Raw genomic sequence first — 25,811 nt, 5'->3', positions numbered from 1 at the left:
ATAAAGCTGTACTGCATTTTATCTTACAAGTTGTTTTTTATAAAACATCTCAAGTCAAATTTTTAAATAATGTTTTGAATTTGCATTATTATTTTAAGAGATTCAGAATACAAAAACTTTCGATATTCTGACAACTAAACAAAAATCTTTTTTTTAAAATACATTATGAAAGGTTAAAATGAAATAGAAAAAAATTAGCATTAATGGAACAATTGTAACTATTTGTGGACAAACATTGCTGCTAGCGATTGCAAAAAATGTGTGATTGGTTGGTTTAATTATAGAAAATAATTTAGACTTCTTTGAATGAGAGTACAAAAGCTTTTAGAAAAAACGAGTGCAATATAAAATCTATTATTTTTAAATTACAAAAAAACGAGAATCTTATAAAGTTAAAAATACAGAAACATTGTTAAAATAGAAAAAATTACCACCAAAGCATCGGAACAAACTTGAGCTATAAATGGATTCAATTCACGGATAGAATTAAAAAACAGAAGCGCATATCCTAACCCCTTCTTCCACGTCCACCACAATCTTTGTGTTTCCTAAATTGCACAGTCCGATACTCTCCATAGAGATCAAAGGTTTCTACATTTGTTTAGCAACCATGGAAGAATTTTATGTGGCAGTCTAGTTTAACAGGGTAATAATGGAGCAAATTTCGATGCAAGCAAAGTATAGCTAAGTTGATGACATTTTAACCGTTTGAAGATACATTTCCATCTATAAAATGTGGGTATAATGAATGACATAATTTAAACTAAGAAGAAATTTCTAGCTTTTCTTTAAAATTCCCTGATTTTTCCAGCATAAAAAAATTCCATGATAATTCGAGGTTTTCAAGGTGGGTGGGCACCCTGATGTTAACTCAATAATAGCTGATTTAATGAAATAGCATACTTAGCTATTCCCAACAACAGAAAGTGGGATTTTTTGGTAAGCCAACAGGTGCAGAACTACAAAAGAATTCTATATCTGCAGCAAATATGGAAATTTCTAAGAATTATTGTGCAGTCAGACAATTGCGAGTTGAGCTCTCCATCAGGTTAGTTATAAGATCAGCTTATCTCCGAAACCCTCAAGTTTTAAATTACAGATGATTTTACTTAAAATTCACAAGATTTTACACGTTTTCATTTTTTAATACTTATTCAAAGAAACAAACAGTACAGTTACAGGAATGCATTTCAACACAAATAGATCAAATAAATCTGAAACAGTAGAAAAATAAGTTATTTTCTTTGTACTATCAGATGCCTAACAGCTCGTACTATTAGGACGAAGCACAGTGAAAATTCACAAGGTCACAGTTTGAGCAAGGCATGAGGGCCAATTATTACACAGGTATGTGTAAATATAACTAGATCAAAAGTGCAAAATTTTAATTTAATGCATATTTTAAAAATACAGAAGATTTGAGGCTTAGTGCAGAAAGCTCAGACAGTCACAGACTATATATAAATTAAATAATGTGCAAAGCATATTCATTTGGTTAAAATTTAGAAACAAATTTTAAGCATAACTGAGGCACAAAAAAAAGAAGAAACATAGTAAAAATTAAGCAACTCATAAAGAGTTATTTTTATTCTAAGTTACATATGAATAACAGAAGCAATTAGTATATGTCCAATATATAGACATCAGTAAACAGAAAACAAATATACTATTTGGATGAAACAAAATGAGATGAAAAATGAGAAATTACAATACAGATTGGCTATGTTGTCATACTGCCAAAGTTGAAGAGTGAAAACACTATTTTATAAAAGTTCATTTCTAAAGAGATGAAATTAAAATCCTGGATATGTGGTGGGACCCATCATACTTAAATCACGATTGTTGCCACCAGATTGGTAATTGTTGCCGCCAAACAGCTTTCCTGATCCAAAGAAATCAGAGTCAGTCCCACGATCACTGGCTAGAAAGATAGATTTCCATTATTTAGATCATCAAAACTATAAATATCAGAGCTTAAGCACAGTTGCAAGCTTATAAGATGTTGTGAAAAGGTTTTCTTAAAATTAAGTCACTTTACTAATGCAGGGGTGATTATGAGCCCAACTTAAAAATCCTGAAAAATTCCGAGTAAAATCATTAACATTTTAAAATATTGAAATTCTAAATAAATTATATGCAGAATAATTTAAATGAATAATTATGTATAGGTTTACTTTTATCTTCAATCACATTTATTAATCTAAAAGAAATATCCTTAAATAAAATATACAAGAATTTTTAGACATAAATGTGATAGGTGATTTTTGGAAATTTCTAGCGGCTTTCTTGGATCACGGCTAGCGAAAAATGCATTAGATAGATTTTAGTTTAGCAAATGCCTATTATATACACATCTTATGAGGCCAGAATAAGTTAACTCTTTTTAAACTACAACCATACAAGTCAGCAGCAATATCTAAAGAATAAAATTTACCAAAGCCATCTCCTCTGTTACCATTCCTATAATTGTTTGACATTCCATATCCAGCATTTCCAGTATCAGCATTAAATCTGTCAGCTCCAGCAAAGGGCCTTTCTGCAGCTCCACTAAACTGACGCCCACCAACACCATAACCTCTGTCAGGTGCATTGTTACCATAGCCTTGAGTGGAAGCTCCTCTCCCAAAACCTCTATCTGCTACACCACTGTTAAAAGATCTGTCTGTAGTGCTACCAAAACCTCGTTCCCCAGCAGCTGGTGAAAAGCCTTTGTCTGGACCAAATCCAAATTCTCTATCACCTCCACCAAATCCTCTAGCAGAAGCTCCATCTCCAAATCCATCATATTCTCTATCAGGTCCTGAGCCAAAATTTCTACCAGGACCTCCACTAGGGCCAAAGCCACGATCACCCATTCCAGGACCACCAAATCCATCATCCGGACCCATGGCACCATAACCCTCTTCGGAGTCAAAGGGACGAGCTCCTCTGTTGAACTGCCCCATGCCCGAAGGACCCCCATAGGGTGCGTCGTGTCGGAACATGTCAGGTTCAGACTGCAGGAATAATTCAATGTATCGATGTTCTGAAATAGAACAATACAGTTAGTATTCAGCAACATTTTTGAGTGCACAATGTGTCAGAGCAGTTTATACGTACGAATTTTTTCTTTATCTTTTTTCATTGCCCTGACAGCATCTTCGTGAGTGGCAAACATTGCATCTGCTTCTCCAGAAGATCGTCCACTGGATTCATATTTAATTCTTACAGCTACTGGCTTCAACGGAGAAAAAAACTAGAAGAGAAAACTATATTTGTAATGAATTTAATAGTATTGACTCAGGAGTCTGCCTAGGTTTTTATGAGAGGTACCTATTTTGCGAAAATTTAGACTTTATTTGTGAAAATCAAAAATTATATTAAAAAATGAACACAAAAATATGGTAAAGTAAGAAGATATATTCAAAAATTAACACTACGAATAAAATTAATTTATGACTGGGAAATTTTTATATATTTTTCCCCATATTATCAAAAATTATTTTGCTATTGTAAAATTTTGGGCTTAAAATTGCACCTAAATTCAAAAACCCATAAAAATCATTGTCCATTGTTAATTTAAAAACAGGCATTTAACAGTACTTGCACTAAAAGTTATTTTCCAACAGGGTCATATAGAAAAAAGTTTCACAGAGAGTAAAAATGTTTCATTAAAAAAATAAAGGTATGTTAGAATAAATTTTAACTTCCTGTAAAGTTCATCGGCGTTTTGAATTTGTGAAGGTACTGCTAAACGGCAATAAATTTGTCATGGCCAGAACCTGTGATTATTCAACAGAAACTTATAACTTCATAAAACATGACCTACATCAAATATGTCTCTTTCAACAGCTCTAAAAGGCAGACCCCTCATATGCACATTGTGACCAGTATCTCTTATTCTTTCACCTTCATTGAAGCCACCACGCATTGCAAATCCAGACGGTGTTGGAGCACCAGCTCGACGGCCTGCAATATTGTTTAAAAATCCATTAACACAGATATTTTGATTCATGAAAAATAACATGACTTGGAAGTGCATTCTTACCTCCTCGTCCTCCACGACCAAAACCACCAGACCTATCATTTCTATCATATGGACTAGGTCTGCTAGATCCACCCATGCCCCTCATTCGTACAGGTCCCATGCCCATAGCATTCCGAATTTCTTGCAAGCTGCTTTTGAAGATTTCTATATATCTACAAACATTGAATTAGATCAATGTTAAAGGACAACAATTAAAGTATAAAGGTTGAAAGTAAAACAATGCATAATACGCTTACGTATCTTTCATTATGTATGAAAATGTTTAGATAAACTAAAAATAAGCGTAAATAAACAAAAATAAACTAACAATATTTTTAAAAAGCTTAGAATTTGCAATTTAAAGGCCATTCAAATATTACATACAAAAGTATCTGAGGGATGGAGGTTTGCAATTTACTTATTTTGGCTGGTATTGAAAAGGGCAGTATAAGCAAGTTCAAGTAAGACTTAATATCTTAGCTGGGAAAAAAAATCTATTGTTAATTGCACCTGACATAAGCACAGGAGGAGAAGAAAAAAATTTAAGGTTTGCTTATTTTAGTTGACAAGGATGAAAGAAACCCAAAATCACTAAAAATGTTCAAGTAATATTCAAATGGCCAATTAAGTGGATTGAATTATTAGAGATTTGTTATTTTTTAAATCAATCTTCAGAAAATACATAAACAAACGAAGTATTTTCTTCTAATATAATTCAGTTATTTATTCTACGGTTCAATTTCATACTTTAAAATTGTGCAATTTGAGATTAATCATTGCTACGATTTTGACTAACATCAGAATTTAGGAATCTCTCTAAAAGTGTGGAATCTACTGAAATAAGAGCCACAATAAGCCACACGGCTTGAAACTTAAAATCTATTCAAAGTGGAATCAAGCAATAATAATCTAAATCAGGTGAGGCAAATAAAAAGAGAAGGAAGGTTACAGAGATACCTCTTGGCCTTGGGAATTGTGTTTAGGCGAAAGTTAACGCACCAAGAGTTAAAAAGGTATTTTTAAAACCTTCAGAATAAACAAAAACGAAATCAATACTTTTAAATCAGTCATAGTTTTCAAAGAATGTTACAGACATTTTATTTTCCTCATAATCTCAAAAAAAAAAAAAAAAAAAAAAAAAAAAAAAAAAAAAAAAAAAAAAAAGCATTAGACTTTGTCATTATTAATTAAAGGAAATAAGTAATCCTAACCCATTTTTTTTAAATACTCAGTAATATTTTACGATCAATAAAAAAAGCAGAAAGTAATCAACTAGTTTACCTCCTAGAGAAATCAAAGCCACTGCAAAATAACCTATGTTTGGGGTAAAACTACTATTTACGTTCACATACCTACACAACTATTTTTGTCCAAGTAATCAAGATCTTATACGCAGCTAATAAGTTTTTGTTTCATCATGCAAGAATTTAAAATGATTAATTCAATTAGCTAAAGTTCACCTTTCCCAGCAATTTTTGTTTTTAAAATAAACTAATCAATACTTTAAATAATTTTGACATTTGCATTCAGAACATTTCATTTATAATTTTTAGAAGTCTTGTTGCAGATCATTACATAGAAATTTGTTCCTACAGGCTCAGCTGTATCATTGCATCCTAATAATACTGATTGCTGTTTTAAATAGGTAACTTTTAAAACATCTACTAGGCTTTTATTAAAAATAACTTTTAAACACTCCACAAAAATCATAGATTAAAAGTAAACATCCCAAGAAACACCCTTTCTTTTGCGGCAGAAAATAACATTGATATTCAGAAAACTGAGTCAAAGCACATTTTTATAATTTATAAAACCATTTTTTTTTGGACAAATGACAATGAAATGCAACACAGTGCTAAACATATATATATATAATCAATCTTGGCCAAAACTTGATTGTAAAAACAAACCGAATTCAGGACTTCCAAATTACAGGAAAGTGAGACATTTGCTTATTCTCCAAAATCTAGTTTTCAAACATATTTATTTACTAGGAATTAAAAAATATTAACAGTGATGGAAATGGTACAATTTAAAAATATTATTTTCCCATCTTGGATATACCAACTTTGGAGACATAAATATAGTACTTAAAAAGGAAGGAAGACACCCCAAAACATTAAAATCTAACCACCCCACTTCAATAGAAATTTCAAAATAAACAAAAACCCATTTCCATCACTGATATTCCCACTCAACAATAAAAAATACAATAAAAATTACAATATATTGATAATAAATATAGAAATATAGCCCAGTTGACGGACAAAGTCCTGCTCTGGCCGATCACTTCAATACCTGTGCCCAATTTTTTCCTTGTGTTTCCCCATCGCCTTTTCAGCTATCTCCTGTGATGCAAACTGCACATATGCCTCCCCAGTGCTTCTCCCATTGAAGTCTGTTGGAAGGGTAATCCCATTTCGGACAATCTCCAACCCTTTAAATTAAAATCCAACCCATTATAGGACACTACAAATAAACTCAAGCAATATATTAAAGTAAACCTTTAAAACAGAGTTTCCTCTTATCACTTAAAGCTAAAAGAACAAGAAAATGATTAATGAACACCAAAATCAGGAAAAACATGAGCAAATTTAAATAGCCCTATAAAGAGACACTAAAATATTTTTTCTTTAAAATAATATTAACAAGCGATGCTTTACTCTAAAATAAGGTTGACAATGCTTCAAAATGAAAGTAGAATAAATTTTAATACAGAATTTCTTTAGTATAAAAGAATCAACACAGTAAATTATTAAAACCAACTTTACAGCATGAAAAAAATAAAAAAATGTAGGCTAAAAATATTTTTTATATTTTCCTTGTTTTTACTACTAATACACCATTTCAACTTGTTTCTTTTATAGTTAGATACTTACTGTATCAGAGTGCCAATCTGAAGGTAAAAATAACGAGAAAATTAGTGAAAAAGCATTCATCATGCATTTCAATAGATAGTTAAGTATTTTGAAGAACTTTTCATAACCACTATTGAGAATGTGAAGAAATTAGAATTACACTATAAATTATTATATATAAGGAATATTTTCCAAATTCGTTAGCTTTTGCATACTTAAGCAATATTTTTCATTAAAATATTCAAGTAAAAAATAAATATACAGATGCATTTTGTACTATATTTTTAAAAAAATAAAATATAAAAAAGTCAGACACCCCTGCACACAGTTCCGAATTTTTAAAGTAATTTAGTATATTATAGAGATAAATGCATACATATTTTGATATAACTGTCCACTTGAATATGCATAATCAATATTCATAAAATAATTAGTAGATTTTGTTCTATATATCACTTTGTATGTGTCCCAAACTTTTGTGTAATTACTGTTCCAAGTACAAAAAGGGACAATAAAATAAAAACTACAGATTCTAGTTTAATAAAATATAATTTCCAGGTTACAAACATGTTCTTCCCTACAGAGCAGTTATGTTTAATGACAGTTCCATTTCTATTAGGGTCCATAAGCTTGATTTTATCTTAAAAAAAATAAATTATTTTTACAAATTGTATTAACTTAAGTTTAAAAAATAAATCTAATATATATCGTTTGGAAATTGTTGTCTCTATCTGATATATATTTAAAGGGGATAGTAATTACCCGATGAGTATCGAAAATTTTTACTATTTAAAAAACATTACAAACATGCCACTACACATTTATTTGAAGATAACATTGTTAGTAAACAAAAGAATTCCAAATTTTTAAAATTAAAGAGAAATTTTAGGACTCATTAATATAGTTGAGATAAAGTATCAAAATATTAACTTTGTAAAGCAAAACTAAATGGCTAAAAAATTATTTTCAATTTTTTAAAACCATTTTTATTCAATTGTTTTCTTTTCCTTAAATAATTAAGAATTTGGTAACTTAAATAAAATTTTTTAAGTATCATAGAAATTTGCAAAATTTTAGAAAAATTATATAAATATGTAATGAAAAGACCAAGAATAAAACTCCTACCTGAAATGTTTTTTTTTAAACTGAATCTTTACCGACGTGTTTGGATAGAGAGTTTTATTGATCGCAGGTAAAAGATAATAAATAGAAAAAAAGAAAATTAATAGAAAAAAGATAATAAATAGAAAAAAAAAGAAAATTTTGTTTGAGCCATTTTTTAAATTATTCACCAAGGTGGATTTTCACCCATTTCTAAACCATAAACAATTTTGATGAAATATACAAAATATATATTTAAATGCAAAACAAACAATATCAAAGGCAATCTGAATAATCTGGTGATTTACAATGGCTTGAAATTAATAGTGATCTGTTGATCAGGGACAATATTTAACTCGGACCACCATAAAATTACCAGTGGTTTCTTGGATCAGCAATCAATGCAAAGGGATGATCAGCTGCATTTACGATTTTCAAATCTATAACTTTCCATGAATTCCAAGAATTTTTGATGACTTATCGAAGTTACTATTTTGTCCACAAAACCAATAAATTTTTAAAAAAACATTATACAGTCAGACCTCGATATAAGGTTACCCTAAGGGACATTGCAAAAGTGACCTTATAAGCGGGGTGACCTCTTAACCAATTCATTAGCAGTTCATAACTAAGCACGTAAATAGTACACACTAGGATTTTTTAAAAATGGTAAGAAAAAAGAAAACGTTCGGCCGTAAATTAAATATTTAAGTCAATAAATATTTAACAGAATTAGTAGAGAATTAAAGAAAGCTAGATTTTAAATTTTTTATTTTATTTAAAATAAAGCTGTTTACAAATTTCCTCAAAGTGTACATACATACATTACACCTTTCCTTATTCAGAATAATCATTTATGCAGGTCTGTCTCGTTTTTTGTTTCATTTTTCGAACAATGTTTTCTAGATTTTGTAACTTCTCAAAATGTTCCACAGCTCCCTCATGGTTTGTAAAAAAAAAAAAAAAATTCGCATGGCATTTATTGCATTGAAGGCTTTCCGTTGGGTTACAGCTACAGTCTCAGGATCACTGTCAACAACTTGTGAAACAATCAGAAATCGTAGCTTCAGAAGTAGTGGCAATTTCCTTATCAATCAAACCATATTCAGCTTCGTCTTCATTGGCATGGCCACGATTTTTTCAAATCTTCCATCAGAACAGATAGAGGAATATTGTCTTCTTCTTTGGTTTTCGTCATCCACAGTATTCAGAGAACTCACAAAACCAGCATGATGAAAACAATTTGCTATGCATGTGGTGGACACCATGCTACGCCTCAGATAAAAATGACCTTATAAGCGATAACGATTTTCAAATCTTGACCATATATCCGATAATCTGTAACAAAGAATTCCTATTCAGTGAGCCGGGACTTTGCAAAAGTGACTTTATATCCAGGTCTGACTGTAATAACATTTAAATTGAAATGATAGTTATAACCAAAACTGTTATATTCTGCATCTTCATATTTATTGATTTTAAACTAAAAACAGTAAAGAAAGAGTTGAAGCAATAAAATAGCTAGAAATTTTTTATTTCTTCTTGAAAGTAACAGTATAATATAAAAAGCCTAACAAAAAAAATTCTGAAATCACAGAAGTTTAAAAGATAATTCACTCTAGAAATGATGCTCTTTCTCTCACTTTTTGAAAGAACAGGATAAAAACCTTTCATATTTTAATAGAATATGACTATGAGTGGGGACTTTGTACAAGTCCCCACTCATTTGGAACATCAGAACACTGAATTTTTTTGATGCACTGCAGAAAAAATGAAAGTGTTTTTTAAAAATTTCAACTCCTGAAAAATGAGAGTAGCTTATATATAGTGAAAAACAAAATTATTTTCTTAGTCAAAAACTAGCGATTATACACATATAGTAACATCCTACCTATCATATTTGTGTCAACATCTCAGAATGCATTGGAACATTAATGTTGAAGCTGAATTCACATACTTACTAAAATTAAGCAGTATTCACGTATTTACTAAGTTAAAGCTGTATTCACAGCTAGCCCTCATTCACACAATAAACAAACACACTTGTCATTGAAACTTTTCACAGTACTTCACCAGGATTCATCAACATAAATCTTGTATACCCACGAAAGCTACACCACAATTTGCACGATTACTTAAATGTTTCGAACAAGTCTCTCTCAAAGAGGAAATGTGAATTTAATTTTATAGCTTGGCTTCACACTGTCTTTACCTTAATTTATATTTCATTTTCCTATAATATTATTGGCTAAATGGATGGATTTTTGTAGTCTTGTTAATGAGAATGCAATGGTAAGTTAGTGACTATGTTGTAACTAAATAAGAATAAATTACTTAGAACTAAAACTGCAATAAACCTAGTAAACTAATCTTAGAAATAGTTTAACACAACACAGAATTTTAAAGACAATATCCTAATAAAACACCATAATTCAATTTGCCAACACATCACACACTTTATTGATCTACAGATTTCAAGTTTATTTAGATAAGTTTTATAGATTTTGACAAGTGTGCAATAAAAAATTTATTCGAAGTGCAGTTATTTTTCTCAACATGAAAAAAAAATTTTTATTGAAAAAAGAAAAAACATTCAGTACTTAAGTGTACCTTGATAGTTTTTTTAAAATTCCATATTTAGTTATTTTTGCGAAATTTAAAAAGTAAAACAGCTCGTGCTTGTTTTTACTTTAAGACATTGGCATTAAATCAATCCACCCTTATTATTAAAATCGAAAAATTAGGAAATGCTATTAATGTTATAGAAGCATTTTTCAGAATATTTTCTTTTGTTTATTTTACTTCTATTTGGTTGATTTAAAATTGTGCAATTTTGATTAAAAAAAATAATTTTCAAACATACGCTATATTGCGCTGTCTAAAAAACGACATATCACAATATAAAATTTCTTACATCGCCCAGTCCTAAGAGGCTCATAAACTTTAAACTTGTGATAAGAGAAAAAAAAATACACAATATATCTCACACATTGATAGCTTAATGGGGAAAGATGCTTGACATAACTCTTGATATGAAATGAGAAGTAAAACATTAAGTCTCGGATAGCATTAAAAATCATGTATCAGAAAAATCTGTACAACTGTAGACTGTATAAGCGTATTTGCAAGGGTTGAGTCCCTAGAAATTTACCTGCCACACACTACTTTCCCATTGAATAATATGGGGTAAGCTGGTTTCTTGAGGCAGTAAAGCCCGCAAATAAAAGTTTAAAGTCAGGACTTACCCTCAGAAGGTTAATAAAACTGTACACCATTGTTTTAAGAGCAACTATTTATCATTAAATTTAACATACTTATCTTTAAATGAAATTTTTTAATGATGAAAATGTATAATGAAATAGGTTAGATTCAGATTAAATTCATGATTATTCAGGTATTGATAGTAAAAAAAAAAAAAAAAAAAATCTAGGAATGGTGCTAAGTGCTACAACCAACACAATTTTAACCATTGCCACCAATATTGTCAACTTTTTTTACTTTATGTCCTATGACTTTTATATTTATGCTGCAGTCTAGCTTCAAAATACTTAGAAACAGTAGGAGTAAAAAAGTTAAATGCAATTCATTCCTAAATATGATTAAAACTAAATATTAATAAATTTTAGCATATAAAAGAAAGCTGGAAAAAAAAAGAGAGATTTGAGAAAATCTGGAATCGAATATGTGAACACTTGCTTTCATTTTGCATTAAAAAAAATTAAAAAAAATTTGACCATTAATTTATAAACCTCTTTTTAAAAATAAATAAAATTTTACAAGTTTGGGCAATTTTAACAAATTTAAAATTTTTAACAAATAATATTAATTAAATGGATATTTGAAATCATTTTACTTATAGTTACCACCAGGGATAAAAAACAAACAAACAAAATAATGAAAATACCTGTGAAAAATTGAGCAATTTCTTCTTTTGAGCATCCGAATGGTAATCCTCTTAGCCTAACACAGGCATCACCAAAGGCCTCTTCACCATCTAAACCACATTTGCGTAAAGCCCATTCCATTTCATTAGGCTTAGATCTAAAAACTAAAACAAATACATCAAATAAATAATAATAATAAAACACAAATAAAGTAAATAAGAAATTGGAAATTATAACTTACCTTCGATGTAGCGACTGCCTAAATGTTCGTTGTCTTTATCTAAACCTTTTTCAGCATCCTCTTCAGTTTCAAACTCAACATAGGCTTCACCACTAGGTCTCCCTTCTCTCGACATAGTCAAATGAATACCAGAAGCCCCATTTTTTAAATTACACCCTGAAAAATAAACCAGAAGTTCTTTTCAAAAAAATAATATAAAAACTAGCATTTAGTTACATACAAAGAAAAATAAGCACACAGTAAAACTAATATATATATAAATAAGAACTGAAAGAAAGTCTTTCTTTGAACTAAGCCTCACAGCAGAATTTTTTCGAGCTATCTATGACAAAATTCTCTATAACAATAATATCTTTCTACAAGATACCTTTAATAATAAAACATATATGTTACAAATTAAAAATAACAAAAGCACTGTTTAATAAAAAAAACTATATAATTTGTTTTAATTGAACACATCTTTCTACAAGATACTTTCAATAATTAAAAATATATGTTCCTAATTTAAAATAACAAAAGCACTCTGTTTACTAAAAAAAACTACATAATTTGTTTTAATTGAACATGTAATAATTTTTTATTCTAATATTATGGGTGATATTCTCGCACTCTGTAAGGAGACACACAAATTATTTCCTTCTTTGCATTTTGTAAATAATCATAACAATAAAATAATTAAAAAATCACGAAATCCGTAGCGATTGCCGAAAAAAAAAAAAAAAAAAAAAAGATAGACGTTGAAATCATGCTAATACAGGTTTTTAATCCTAGTACCTAATTTTGCGAAATTTTTTTTTTATTTTTGTGAAAATTTAGCATTGTTTAGAAAAAAAAAAAAAAAAAAAAAAAAAAAAAANAAAAAAAAAAAAAAAAAAAAAAAAAAAAAAAAAAAAAAACTACATTTGTATACAAAAAGTACAATACTATAAAACACATACACATATTGAGCACATATACACATATTGTAACAAAGCTTGAATTGTTTTGCTCTTCAATTATTGGTTCCGTAGCATTTTTAATACACTGTGCCTCATTATCAACTGTGACGGATTCTCCTCAGTGACAGTTTTTTCAGGCCGAAAATTTTTTTAAAAATCGATTTCGTTCCTATACTATCGATCGCGTGCAAACGCTTCATATAATAATTGCTATTCAGTGAGCCATCCACCCGCTACACTTAAATTTCTTCCTTGTTTCATTATAAATACTTTTCATAAATCTTGTTAAAAAATACAAATAGAACACGTTTTACGCTAATATCAAATCATAACAAAAACACTTGCCGTCTGGGAAAATGTGTTGAGTTGTTTACGCGCTAGCTCAATTTAGCCAGTTGCCTAATATAAAAACTTCACCACTCACGCTGAATGAATGGCGTACTTAGGAGAAGTGACATCAGCATATCAAGCCTGTTTTCGAGCTAGTGCGGCTGCATGGAAGGTCACCTGATGGCGTTCACTGTGAATTCACTTTTCTGTGAACCGCTTGGAAAACTATTCAGTACTTTAATTCCTTCGTTTTTTTTTTTTTTTTAAATTTTCGTGAAGATGCGTTTTTTCTTTTCTTCAAAGTTTGTTGAAATACTGATTTTTTTTTTTGTGTGTGTGAAGGTACCGAAAAACGGTGCCAAAATCGACCCGGATTAAGCCCTGGCTAATCAGCCCTTTCAAATGCGCTTTTTAGGTTGTTATATTAAATAAAAAAAATATCAGATTTCAAAATTACGATGGAGAAATCAATAGCAATAACTGCCAAAAATTCTCTAGAATAATTGCTGTAAAAGCAAATACTCAAATGCAAAATTTGAATTTTCCATGTTGTGTGAAATGTATCATTATAATTAAAATCCACATGAAAATCAACTGCCGAAAATACAATTGAAACATTACATAAATTTTTATGATACTATCGACGTAAATTGAGCGCACCCTGAAGTGATTATCTAAATGCATGATTCGAATATTACATGTAAATCCCTGTAGAAAAAAAAAAAGGTTTTTTTTATAACTTTTCATAAGAAAAATCTCTTTGCAGGAACTCCAATGTTCTGCCACAATGTCTGTCTAGGGGTATCTAAGTTTGTGGCTCAGTTAAAATCTATCTCAATAATTTATATATATATATATANATATATAATAATAACAATAATAAACGCAAAAGCCAATTTCAATTAAAATAATAACAAGTTGATCAAGATAATTTTACAAAATGTTGTGATGGTTTTGCACATAGTTGTTACACATGGTGAGAAATCTAGGAGCTTGAATTTTCTCGATTTTGGAAATAGATTCCTCATTATAGAAATAGATCAAAATAAGTATAAATAATCAATAATTATAGTTATTTTCATACAAAAAAAAAAAAAAAAAAAAAAATTACTTCAAAACTAAATTGTATATAATCTAGAAACTAAAGAATAAAATGCAAACAAAAATAAACAGGTAATAATAAAATGTAATACATTGTAATGAGGAAAAAAGAATTTTTTTTTTACCATTATTTAAAAAGTAAATGGCTATTTAAAAGTACTTTGGTACAAAAGGCTTAAAATTAGCAGTATTGAAATTTTTTAGAAGCATTATAGTTCTATCATTATACATTACTAAACATTGGGTGCAAGTTGAAAAAAGGGCCAAGAATGAAAAATTTTTCCGACTAAAATTCAAAGCAAAGAGAAAATTATTTTAAAAGAGGCACTTTTTTTTAGAATGTAAGAAGAAAAATTCTGCTTTTGGACATTTCCGTAAATTTTTCAGTTTTTTAGTCACTTTTGTTCTTAACTTACGCGAACATTTTCTAAAGACGGAAATCCGTCCAGTGGACAGACCTCTTGCACCCATGTTACTCAATAAAAATATGATAAGCATTTCAAAACTTTTAAGGTTTAAAGTAGGGGTGCACAGCCTGCGGCCCACATGCGGCCCTTTGACTACTGAAGTGCGGCCCGCGAGAGCTTCTGAACACAATGAAATTTTTTTTAAAAATGGCAATTTTTAATCGCACTTTTGAGTCATCACGTTTTGACACAATCAATTTTAACAGATTCTTTAGTAAATGTACGTTTAACGCGCTTTCTTTAAGCTGATTTTATCGCAAATATAAAAGATTTTTTTTTTTTTTAAACAGTCATTTCCGCTTTTCTACGTGATTTCGAAAATGCCAAATTTTTATTACGAAGTAAGTTTCAGATCGCCCATTTAAATAATAACTTTTTGGTGCACTTAATTTGTGACGATTTCATCTTAAACCTAAGTGATTTTTTTTATCTTTTTTCTTAGCAATTCTTCCTTTTTTTCAACAATTTTTTTCGATAGTTATTGCTATGCGTTCCCACGTATTATAAAAAATTCAAATTATTATATTACGACATGCAAATTTTAAATCGTGCATTTGACACGCTTTATTCGTGCTGAGTTCAGCATAAATATAAGTAATTTCCCCCCCAGCTATTTCTATACTTTTCCACATGATTTTGACGATCCCGTTATTTAACTATGATGTTATTGCGGCACGTGATTGTTAATCACGCAATTAATTAATCACTTTTTGATATGGTATTTCGGTGCAGTTTTATCATAAATCCTAGTTACTTTTCCTACATTTTCCCCCCGAAACGAATATGATTTGGTCGAATGTGGTAATGAATTGTGATTTGGTCAAAAACCAAATATTCGGCAAAATAAAAGGAAGAAAAAAAAATCGACTGAACGTCGTACACTTGGGGCCAAATAGCAAATTTTTTTCAGCAGCATACAGGGCTTCAAGTGGCAAAACATGGTTTTGGAGCATCTTAGGAGCAACAAAAAAGCAATTTTGGAGCAGCAAAACAAAGATTTGGAGCATATTTAATAAATAGAATTAAAAGAAGAATTTAATAACAAGAATTTTTAATTTTGTCCATTAATAACATATCTTTTTTTTTACACTTTTTTGAAGGTCCCTGCATTAACAAATTAAGTTTCTTTTTGGTACCTTCCAATGCTGTTAAATATTCTGCTATCCTCAACTTAGCCTCAGATAAGAGGATCCGTCCGCTTTCTATAATCGACATGTCTTTATTATTTTACCCATCTTTAATATATTTTCAGCTGCGGCTAAGAGATCTTGAGAAGCCTTCAATTTTTTTTGCAAATCAATTTCAGCAGATTTCAATCTGCTTTCGTCAGTTTCAGTGTTTTTTGCTTTCTTTTTTCACAACCTCTAGTCGAGCAGAATAATTTTTAAATGCTGCACGAGCCACTTTAATCATATCTTTGTCAACTTAAAAGTTATTTAAACCCCTATTTTGTTGATATGTGACACAACTTCTCTCAAACCATTAACACTATTCAAATTTAAACTTGCCTTATTGTCAAGTAGCTTTTTGTTCACACTTAAACCTCTTTCAACATCGGCATTCCCATGTGGTACGCACAATAGAGCTTTGTTATAAGAGGATATTTGATATTTCCCAAATTAACTTTCTTCACAAAATAGTTTTTCCAAAACACATCAATTTGTGCATATTCATTTGAGTCAGAAGAATAACTTTCTGGTTCCCCATGTAACCTTGCCCCCTTCATCCAGTAACAAAGATGCCTCTCCAGGTTTTATAATGGATGGGGTTACTGTTGCCAGATATCTTATTGACTTAATAGAAGTTTTTTCTATTCTCATTACAGGATGCAACACTTTAAGAGGGCACAGTAACCTATTTTTTTGAGGCAATGCTTTTAATAAATTTTTTGTGCATGCCAAGTAAAAAGATCTGACACCTAAATACATAATTTTTTTTCTGAAGAAGATAAGGATGTCATCACCTTTGTGGTATCTAGTCCAACATCTATTAAATTTGAATTTTGCCAAATTTCTGCGTTTTCTACATCCAATGATTTTAAGTCCTTTCCTGACAAACATGAAAACCAAAACTCTTTAAAAAAACGCCCTAACAATGCTTTAACTAGGAACACCATTTCATCATACAGCAAGTGAATCAATGGTGTTTCAGTGTGGAAAAGACCTAAAAATTTATTTAATATTGCCGAAATATTAAAAAAAAATTTAATAAATTCAACATTGAGTGGCTCATACTATTTTTTAAATTAATAATTACTTTATTTAATTCTGTAAAAGGTAATTCAAAACTCTAATTAATTTAACTATTATTTAAGGTTATCGAGTGTAATTTTATTAAAATTTAAATAAATGTTATTTGTAATAGTATATTCAACACAACATTAACAAGATTAATATTGATCATACCAAATTTATAAAAATATGTAAAGAATTAAGCAAATTAAGAAAACTTTAATAAATTTATATTACAAATGTAAATTAGTGAATGGCCCCTAATAAATTTTTATTAAAATTGGTTACTTATAAAGTACTGCATTAATGAAATGATTAAAAAAAATTAAATAATTTTTAAATGCAAATACAATGAGTATTGAAGCTAAAAAAATTTTTTCAGAAGTAAATTATTATATTGTCCCTACACTCATAATATTTAGCAAATCTGTGATAATTAAAATTTTTTATATCAGTTGCTTTAAATCAAATCATTAAGAGATGAATTAAAGTATTTTTGAATGACAAATCTGAAAAACATAAGATTTTTTGCTGCATTTAAAATATTGAAAACCCCTCTCTTCATACTTATTTAAAATCTTGCCTCTAAATATTATTAAGTTATTTCCTAAAACAAAATAAGAGCACTGAAAATTTTGAAGGTAATAATACAATAATAAAATGCAATAAGTAAAAAAAAAAATTTTTTTTTTAAAAAAGTAACAAAGTAAAATAATTGTTTAAAAACAATCTGCAATTAGTGGATGGTCCCTCAGATAAAAAATTTAAGTTATGAAACTCAATTAGTTCTTATCCTTATTTAATCTTATCTTTATCTAATTACATGAATAAAACGGAGATAGAAAGTTTGAGGTTATGAAGCTTTGTGATTCTTGACTGTTCTGAGGATCAACATGAAATTATGTACTTAGTGGATGGTCCCCTAGTTAATTCAAGGATCATGGTACTAATCTATAAATAGAATAGCGCAAGAAGGCCATTAGCTTTCCATTGACGAAGACGATGGTACATCAATAACGATGAAATCAACAAGAGAAAAAATTTTCTTTTGCTATTAAAATTTGGCAATGTTTAGTTGGTCCCCAAAACATTTTTGGCGCAGATTCGGCGCAAATTTAACATAAAATGTCGTTTCTGCGCAGTAATGCGCAAATATACCGATTTGGCGCAAAATGCGCAGCACTTGAAGCCCTGAATAGCAACTCTGAAACTAAAATTTCAATGCTCAGAATAATATTTCCTGGAAAAAAGTATTTATAAATTAACTCTAAAAAATAAGGCCAATCAAGAACGTGTTTGAAAATGTCGAAAAGCGAAACAGAAAACATAAAAATTACCAGAAAAAGCCAAGAAAAAAAGAATTAAGTCAATAGAAATGCTATTAAAAATTACTGCGTTATAATAAAAAGTTTGAAAAACGCTCTTAATTTTTTTTAAACGAAAATCTTAAGTTGAAAATCTCAATTTAAATTTTTCTCATTGCCATAATTTTTGAAGAAAAAAAATTGCTATAATGTAAATTTTATTAGTAACTTTATTTTTAAAAAAAAATGTTGAGTCATAATAAAAATGACTAAAAAAAAGAAAAACAGAAAAAACTAATTTTTCTTCTTTCCTGAAACAAAACTTGAATACTGAAAATCACACTTTTCAAAGATACTGGTTATTTATATTACAGTACAGGGAAAGAGTGATAATAAATTAATAGTATGAGACGTTCTGTTAAAATTCTAGATTATAATAAAAACACCAAAAAATGTTAAAAAAATCCTTCTCAATTCTCAAAGTATCGAAAAAATGACAAAATTGACTTGTCTGAACATAAATTTTTTAAAAAAAAAATTAATACATATCTATATAAAAAAAAAAAAAAACTTAGAAAAATATATTTCTAAAAAATATTCTGCCGAATATTTGACTGATCATTCAACCAACTGAATTTTTCACAGAAGGTGCCAAATACTCGTTACATCCCTAATTTAAATGCAATGTTATTGCAACTTGAAAAAGTCATAAAATGGCAAAAAACGTGAATTTTTAAACTGCTCACTGCTTGTAGTTTAGATTTCAATTTTTTGTTGCTTAAGTGATCTTTTTCGATAAAAAAAAAGGAAAATGTTTACGATATAAAAAACTAATAATTAATAAAATTAAATAATAAAGTACATTACAAAATAAGCATGGAATTTTATTTTGAACTATCACAGTCTTGTTTTTATTTCAGGCTTTTCTTTGAAACCTGTAAATTTTATTCAATTAAAATATTTAGTTTGAATTTATATTACTTAATTATGACAAAATTTTTTCCTACTTTCATTCTGTGGGCATTGCAGTTTTTTTTTTTATTTATTAGAATTTAATTCTAAAATGAATTTTCGTATTGCATGATATGATAAAAAAAAACGTTTCTTTTGTTCAATGTTTATTTATTTTGATATATCTATTGTTTATATAATAAAAATAGCAATTTTTTTTGTAAAAAAAAAATAATATCTTTATTTTTGAGTGAATTCTAATAATGAAACACCTTTAAATTTTTAAAAATATATTACTAAGTTTATTGATAAAAAAAAATAGAACGTTAATGTTTAAATAAACATTACTACATTTGTCATTAAGATGTCTAAATACATGTGCGGCCCTTCGCTAGCCAACCTGCTGTGCAAGTGGCCCTTCACTCAAAAAGGTTGTGCATCCCCAGTTTAAAGTGTATCAAAACTATACAATTAGTGAATAACCACAAATTCAATGACTAATCTGAGACTAAGAGAAATTACAACTATCAGCATTTTCCTTTTCATATGTCTCAGGAATACAACTGTCAAGGGCGCCGACAGCAGGGTGCACTTGCACCCCCCTGGCTTTATTTATAAACAATTATAGAGTATAAATTTTTTTTTATTAAAAATATTTTTAATCGAAAACAAATAATTAAGTAATTATTGATACGTAACAATTAAAAAAATGTTTAATCAAGCAAGATTTGTTATCGTCTTGTTAGCTGTCCAAATCTGCTTTTGTTCAATGAATTCTGAGTTATCTTTGATTTGTTTCTTATGCACACTGAGCATAACTACTTAATCTCTCGTGAGGCATTGTAGACCGATTCCATATTTTGGTGTGTCGCATTGTACTAAAAGTGCGTTCAATAGTGCAAGTAGTAGCTGAGGCCAAGAGTTAGGCCAATTTTGATTTCCTCCGCTACAGCTAGATAAAAAGGTGTGGCCTCAATAACTAAATCGATGTATTCGAGGGATTCATGAGTATTTTCACTATTCCTCCACATTTTGTACCACATAAATTCGTACTTTTTTTTATAAATATCTTGTTAACAATGAAGAAATGTATCTTGAAAAAAATTAACAGATGAAAGTACATGTAATAACAAAACAAAATGTAATAACAGAATATTTAAAAAAAAATTTGGGGGAGGGGGGTAGTTTGTTAGAGGGTTGCACCCCCTTTTATATTATTCTGCCGGCGCCCTTGACAACTGTAAAGATTTTTCTTTAGAACGTTAAATAGCATTAAATGTGATACAAAACATACAATCTAAAAATTAATCATTATTCACAGTAATGGTAGAAAATGAGTAGAGGATGGATTAGAGGAGTCACAGTTACCACTAAAAAATTTCACAATATCTTCTTTGGATGCAGACCAAGGCAGTCCTCTAACTCTCAGAACAAAAGGATCACGCTCTTCTTCATCTTCCTTTTTCCTACAGTAAAACATTTTTAATTAAGCATTTAGAAATCTTAACATTATGCAAATATTAGAAACTAGAAAGATTATACCTAGAAATCTTATTTTTCACAATATTTTTTTAAAAAAATTGTTTTTAAATATAAATATAGTAGTTTAAATCGAAAATACAAAATAACTGAAAAACGTATTAACAGTTTTGAAGGGCATAACATTAGTTTCAGTTACTGACACTGGTGATGTATCACCACTATGCTAAAAGAATTGAACATGAATAAAATAAAAGTATTTTTGAATAGTACTATAGACAAATAAACCTGTTTATGACGAACCAAGCACTTAGTCCCTAATATTTTAACCTGTACGGCAAGGCCAAACTTCAGTTATGTACTATTGAATGAGAGGACCAATTAAACTTAATTACTGATTAATCTTCCTTTGTTTAAATTGAAGAGTCAAACAATATCAATAAAACATTATACTTTTAAAAACAAATATTTTCTAGTATATTTAATTATCAATACGTTATTAGTTCTATGTTTATTTTACCTCTGAAATATTGTTCAGATAAAATTGTGACATAATTTGAGTAAAAGGGGTTTGGACAGTTTAAACCGTGGATTAATCCATTCTGTCCTAAACCTTGCCAACCCTGATTCGGATTTCTGATCCCCTTAGTTTGGCCAGGAGAACGCTACATAATTTGAACTCCTTAATGTTACTATTTGTGTATTCCACAGGGATATTTCCGTATCGTGACCTCTTGCGCCAACTATAATCGCTCAGGTGAAGTTATGAAAAAAATTTTTCCATGCAAAAATAACTTACAGTAAGTATATATTTTTGAAAACCATTTTACTTAATAATAAACTAAAAAGTTTCGAACTATAGGACATAAAACTTATAAGAAGATAATTTTACATAGCAAAATACAAAAACTGAATGAAACTGGTTGAATAGTTCTTCAGTAAGACCAGGAAAGTAAAATTTTTTATATGTATATCATCGATTAGTCATTTCGATATAATGTATGTTCGAATATTGTTTCCTCTGAATCAAAACCTTAAAATCAAAAATAAATAAATCCATAACAGAAAACATTGCTAATTCAAAAAAAAAAAAAAATGCTTCTAACATCCATAGTCTTACTTAATATTTTTTCAATTAAAATAATTAAGATGGTTTGACTTACTGATTTATATATATAAAAACATTAGGGCAGGCTTTGTTTCACTTGTTTTTAATTAAAAACGACTTACATCTTAATAGTTAAATACTAATAATACAATTTTATCAAAACTTTTTGTATATATATACGTAAAAATCAAATGAAAGTAATTGTCCATTTGAGTAGAACATAGTTTTCAATTATTTATTGAAAGAAAAGGTGCTTTTGAAACATTGCTAGATCTCTTTATTTAAAATAATAAAGTAAAGGGTCAGGGTGCATAGTAAAATTTTCAACAAAAAATAAGCACTTTTTAAGCTGTAAAAAATATTTTGTTATCTTTCCATTGTTAGAAAAATACGTAATTAGTGAATGATCACCAACTTAAGTACAAACAAAATTTGTTGCCAATTTAAGTGCCAGGGATATTTCCATATAGGTACCCTTTTATATCAAATATAATGGCTAAAGCAACAAAAGGATTATGCACTCAAAATCAGAGTTGGCAAGGTTTAGGACAGAATGGATTAATCTACAGTTTAAACTTCTGCCCAAAACCCTTTTATTCAAATTATGTCAATTTTAAAAAATATATTGTGTAAAATAAAAGGTTAATTTTTGAACAAGAAACAAACTGAAGACAAGTTTTTATTTTATTAAAAAAGTTTAATATTATTTTTAATATTGGATGGGTTTATTATTTTATTTATACTCATGCAAAAACATAATTTATCAATATTAAAAGCATATTTAAAGGATAAGGCATTCACTTTTCAGGGGTCTGATTAGAAGAAATTTGGGTTTAAATTCCAAATGTAGTATTCTAAGGAAATAATTCTACTTTTACAAACATCGTGTGCACAGTCCTATTGATATTAAATGATAATTATTTTTGTAAATAAATAATTGATCAATTTATATTTATTTATAAAATTAATAGATAATATTACATAAAAATTAATTTCTGGCAATTTTTTAAATAAAATATTATATATTTAATTGTTTAAATTTACTCAATGCGTAACACATTAATATTGATATATAACTAAGTTGTGTTATTTAAAATATGTCAATTGAAATTACAGTAGGGAACCGATTATCCGGAACGGTCGGGACCATCGCTATTCCGGATAACTGATTTTTCCGGTTTTCTGAATCTGCCGTTTTTTTATTGTTAAACCCAACTAAAAATTGAAAATTTTTTAAATAATCTTAAAAATAAGAAAAAACGATGAAGTAATACGCTAATGATTATTTCCATAATGATGGTAAGGTAAACATCTTTAAAAAAAGAAAGAAAAATCGTAAAATCTTATGAGGAAATTTTTTTTCTTTTTTTGAAAATGGCGAGAAAATTTATCGAATTCCGTTCCGGTTTTTTGGTTTTCCGATTTCCGGATAACGGGTTCTGTACTGTATTAAAAATATGAGTGATTTTGTTTCCATTATTCTTCCGAAATGAATATTCTGTTTTGAGCAGTATAAGCTAAATACCAAATATTTGTATGTGCATCTCTAATTTAGTAGCAGCAATTGTTAGGCAGAATCTTATCTATTTACAATTTAAAAATTCCTTGAAAAGGTTTTTAGCAATTTTCACAAAAACAGGACCTTTCACAAAATGTCTGGACAGATCCCTGCTTTTATTATTCAATGAACTGTGCAGCTTCAAAAGTTATACAGTAGGGAACCGATTATCCGGAATGATCGGGACCATCGCTATTCCGGATAACTGATTTTTCCGGTTTTCTGAATCGCTACAAAAAGCCGTCTTTTTTTATTGTTAAACCCAACTAAAAAAAAAAAAAAAACATTTGGAAATAATCTTAAAACGAAGTAATACACAAATGATTATTTCCAAAATGATGGTAAGATAAACATCTTTCAAAGTAGAAAGAAAAATCCTAAAATCTTATGAGGAAAAAAAAATTTTCTTTTGAAAATAGCGGGGAAATGTATGGAATTTCATTCCGGTTTTTTGGTTTTCCGGTTTTCTGATTTCCGGATAACGGGTTCTGTACTGTACTATATTATTTTATTTTAATAAATTAAAGTAAACTGCATAAAAAGTATTTATTAAAATATGTAATTATTATGTATACAATGGTTACACATATAAAATTTTTACCTTTTACCAATGTTAAAGGTTTTCGACACTTTAAGTCAGTTTAAGACAGTAACAGACACTTGTGTCCTAACCAAAACCCCAACCCTGAAAAAAAAATATGCAGAGAATTGCACCTGAGAAATAAGTTGCTGCGATTCTAAGAGTTTTTTGTAATTTCCTGCTCAGAAGATTGCTAATTTTAAAGATTTTTATATCAACAATCATGATTTGCAGCATAACCAGGGGTCTGTCGAGGCCGAATTTACTACCGTATAACGGTACCTTCACAAATTGAACTTTAGGAAAAACGTTAGTTTCACAAAATACTTTTTCTTAAAATTTTATTTTTGTATCCCTTAAGACATGATAAATCCATATTTTTGTGTTGATTTTTTAATACAATTTTTAATTTTTCACAAATTATGTCTAAGTTTTCACAAAATAGGTACCTTTCAGAAAAACCTAGTCAGACCCCTGATAACAGTCACCAATTTACTTCTGGGCAGCTTACGCTTGAAATTAGAAAAGAAAAAAAAACATCACAGAAGAGGACCTACTCCGAGCAAACGCCTATATATTGCTTTAAAAAAAAACGTACAAGCTCAAAATCTATCAAGCACCTTTGCAATAGTAGTTAGCGCTGCAGATAACAGAAATAATAGATCAATTAATTGGCACAGATGATAAAAGGAAATCCTCTCCCAATAGTAACACAATTTTACACTTAAGACACAAGGGTTATAGAAAAATAACATTACAAAACAGTAACAATTTTGATGAACTGAAATTTTTTTTTTATCTAGTTAAATTAAAAGGTCAATCTACATAAGCAGGATCATATTTTGCAAAATTTGTGAAAATCATGCGGTTAAAACTATAGTACTATTTATCTGAGCCCCATTAATTTAGAAAAAATATAATTTTTATCAAATTTATAGAAAAATCTTAATAAATGAAAGGATTGCTTTCGAAGTTAACAACTTATTTCAACATGTTTTTTTCACAAAAAAATGCCACGAGATAAAAAAAAAATTTAATATACATCATCAGTAAACAACTGATTTTAGCTAATTGATGAAACAAAAAATTTATCCGCAAAATTTAATTATATTATCTTGTCAGTTAATGCACTGCTGCGAATGATCAATAATAATCTTAAATAACTACGATAATAATGATCTTGACAATACTTTGCAAAATAACTATGCGTTAAAATTTAATCACTGCTAATTAAATAACATTCTAAAATGAATTAAATATTTTACAATTTAATACAGAAAAAGAACGTCATGGTAATGATACATGCAACATTGCTTTGAGTGTTGTAAATTTGTAATAAACTCTACCTATCTCTATCCATTATGAAATGAAATAAGCACTATAAGCAAGTGAGAAATATTAATTAAAATGCAACAAAATGTTGCACATATATTTAATAGAACAATAAGATATTTTTCCGACAAATGGCGAAAAGTTATACACCGGTAAACGACGCGCATGAGTTGTTGCCATTTCTTATTACAAGCCTTTGAAACAATTTTTAATACTTTGAAGAAAAAAAACTTACAATATTTTATTTGATCAGTTAGAAATTTTTAAATTTTTTTCAATCATATTTTAGAAATTAAGCTCTGTTATTATTAATTTCAAAACTTCACAGTTAAGAATTTGTTA

At 28.8% G+C, this 25,811-nt stretch overlaps 1 protein-coding gene across 3 annotated transcripts; it reads right to left on the bottom strand.

The window, feature by feature from the left end:
• Positions 1 to 1,554: 1,554 nt before the first annotated feature.
• On the bottom strand, positions 1,555 to 25,667 carry LOC107442325 (heterogeneous nuclear ribonucleoprotein F). 3 transcript variants are annotated; one of them, XM_071182978.1, is made up of 11 exons: positions 25,484 to 25,636; positions 24,159 to 24,242; positions 20,781 to 20,878; positions 12,091 to 12,246; positions 11,870 to 12,013; positions 6,305 to 6,443; positions 4,028 to 4,179; positions 3,809 to 3,948; positions 3,100 to 3,235; positions 2,435 to 3,025; positions 1,555 to 1,921 (listed from the first exon to the last, which is right to left on the bottom strand). In XM_071182978.1, the coding sequence occupies exons 4-11, from the start codon at positions 12,203 to 12,205 to the stop codon at positions 1,794 to 1,796; spliced, it is 1,545 nt and encodes a 514-aa protein (XP_071039079.1). In that variant the 5' UTR covers positions 12,206 to 12,246; positions 20,781 to 20,878; positions 24,159 to 24,242; positions 25,484 to 25,636; the 3' UTR covers positions 1,555 to 1,793. The 3 variants fall into 3 exon arrangements, with proteins under 3 accessions (XP_071039079.1, XP_071039080.1, XP_015911347.1); XM_071182979.1 differs by lacking the exon at positions 25,484 to 25,636 and adding an exon at positions 25,403 to 25,454; XM_016055861.3 differs by lacking the exon at positions 24,159 to 24,242 and having other exon boundaries at positions 25,484 to 25,667.
• Between the last annotated feature and the right edge of the window lie 144 nt (positions 25,668 to 25,811).

Source organism: Parasteatoda tepidariorum, chromosome 7 (assembly GCF_043381705.1).
Source record: "Parasteatoda tepidariorum isolate YZ-2023 chromosome 7, CAS_Ptep_4.0, whole genome shotgun sequence".
NCBI lineage: Eukaryota > Metazoa > Arthropoda > Arachnida > Araneae > Theridiidae > Parasteatoda > Parasteatoda tepidariorum.
This window is presented reverse-complemented; position numbering and strand designations above follow the sequence as displayed.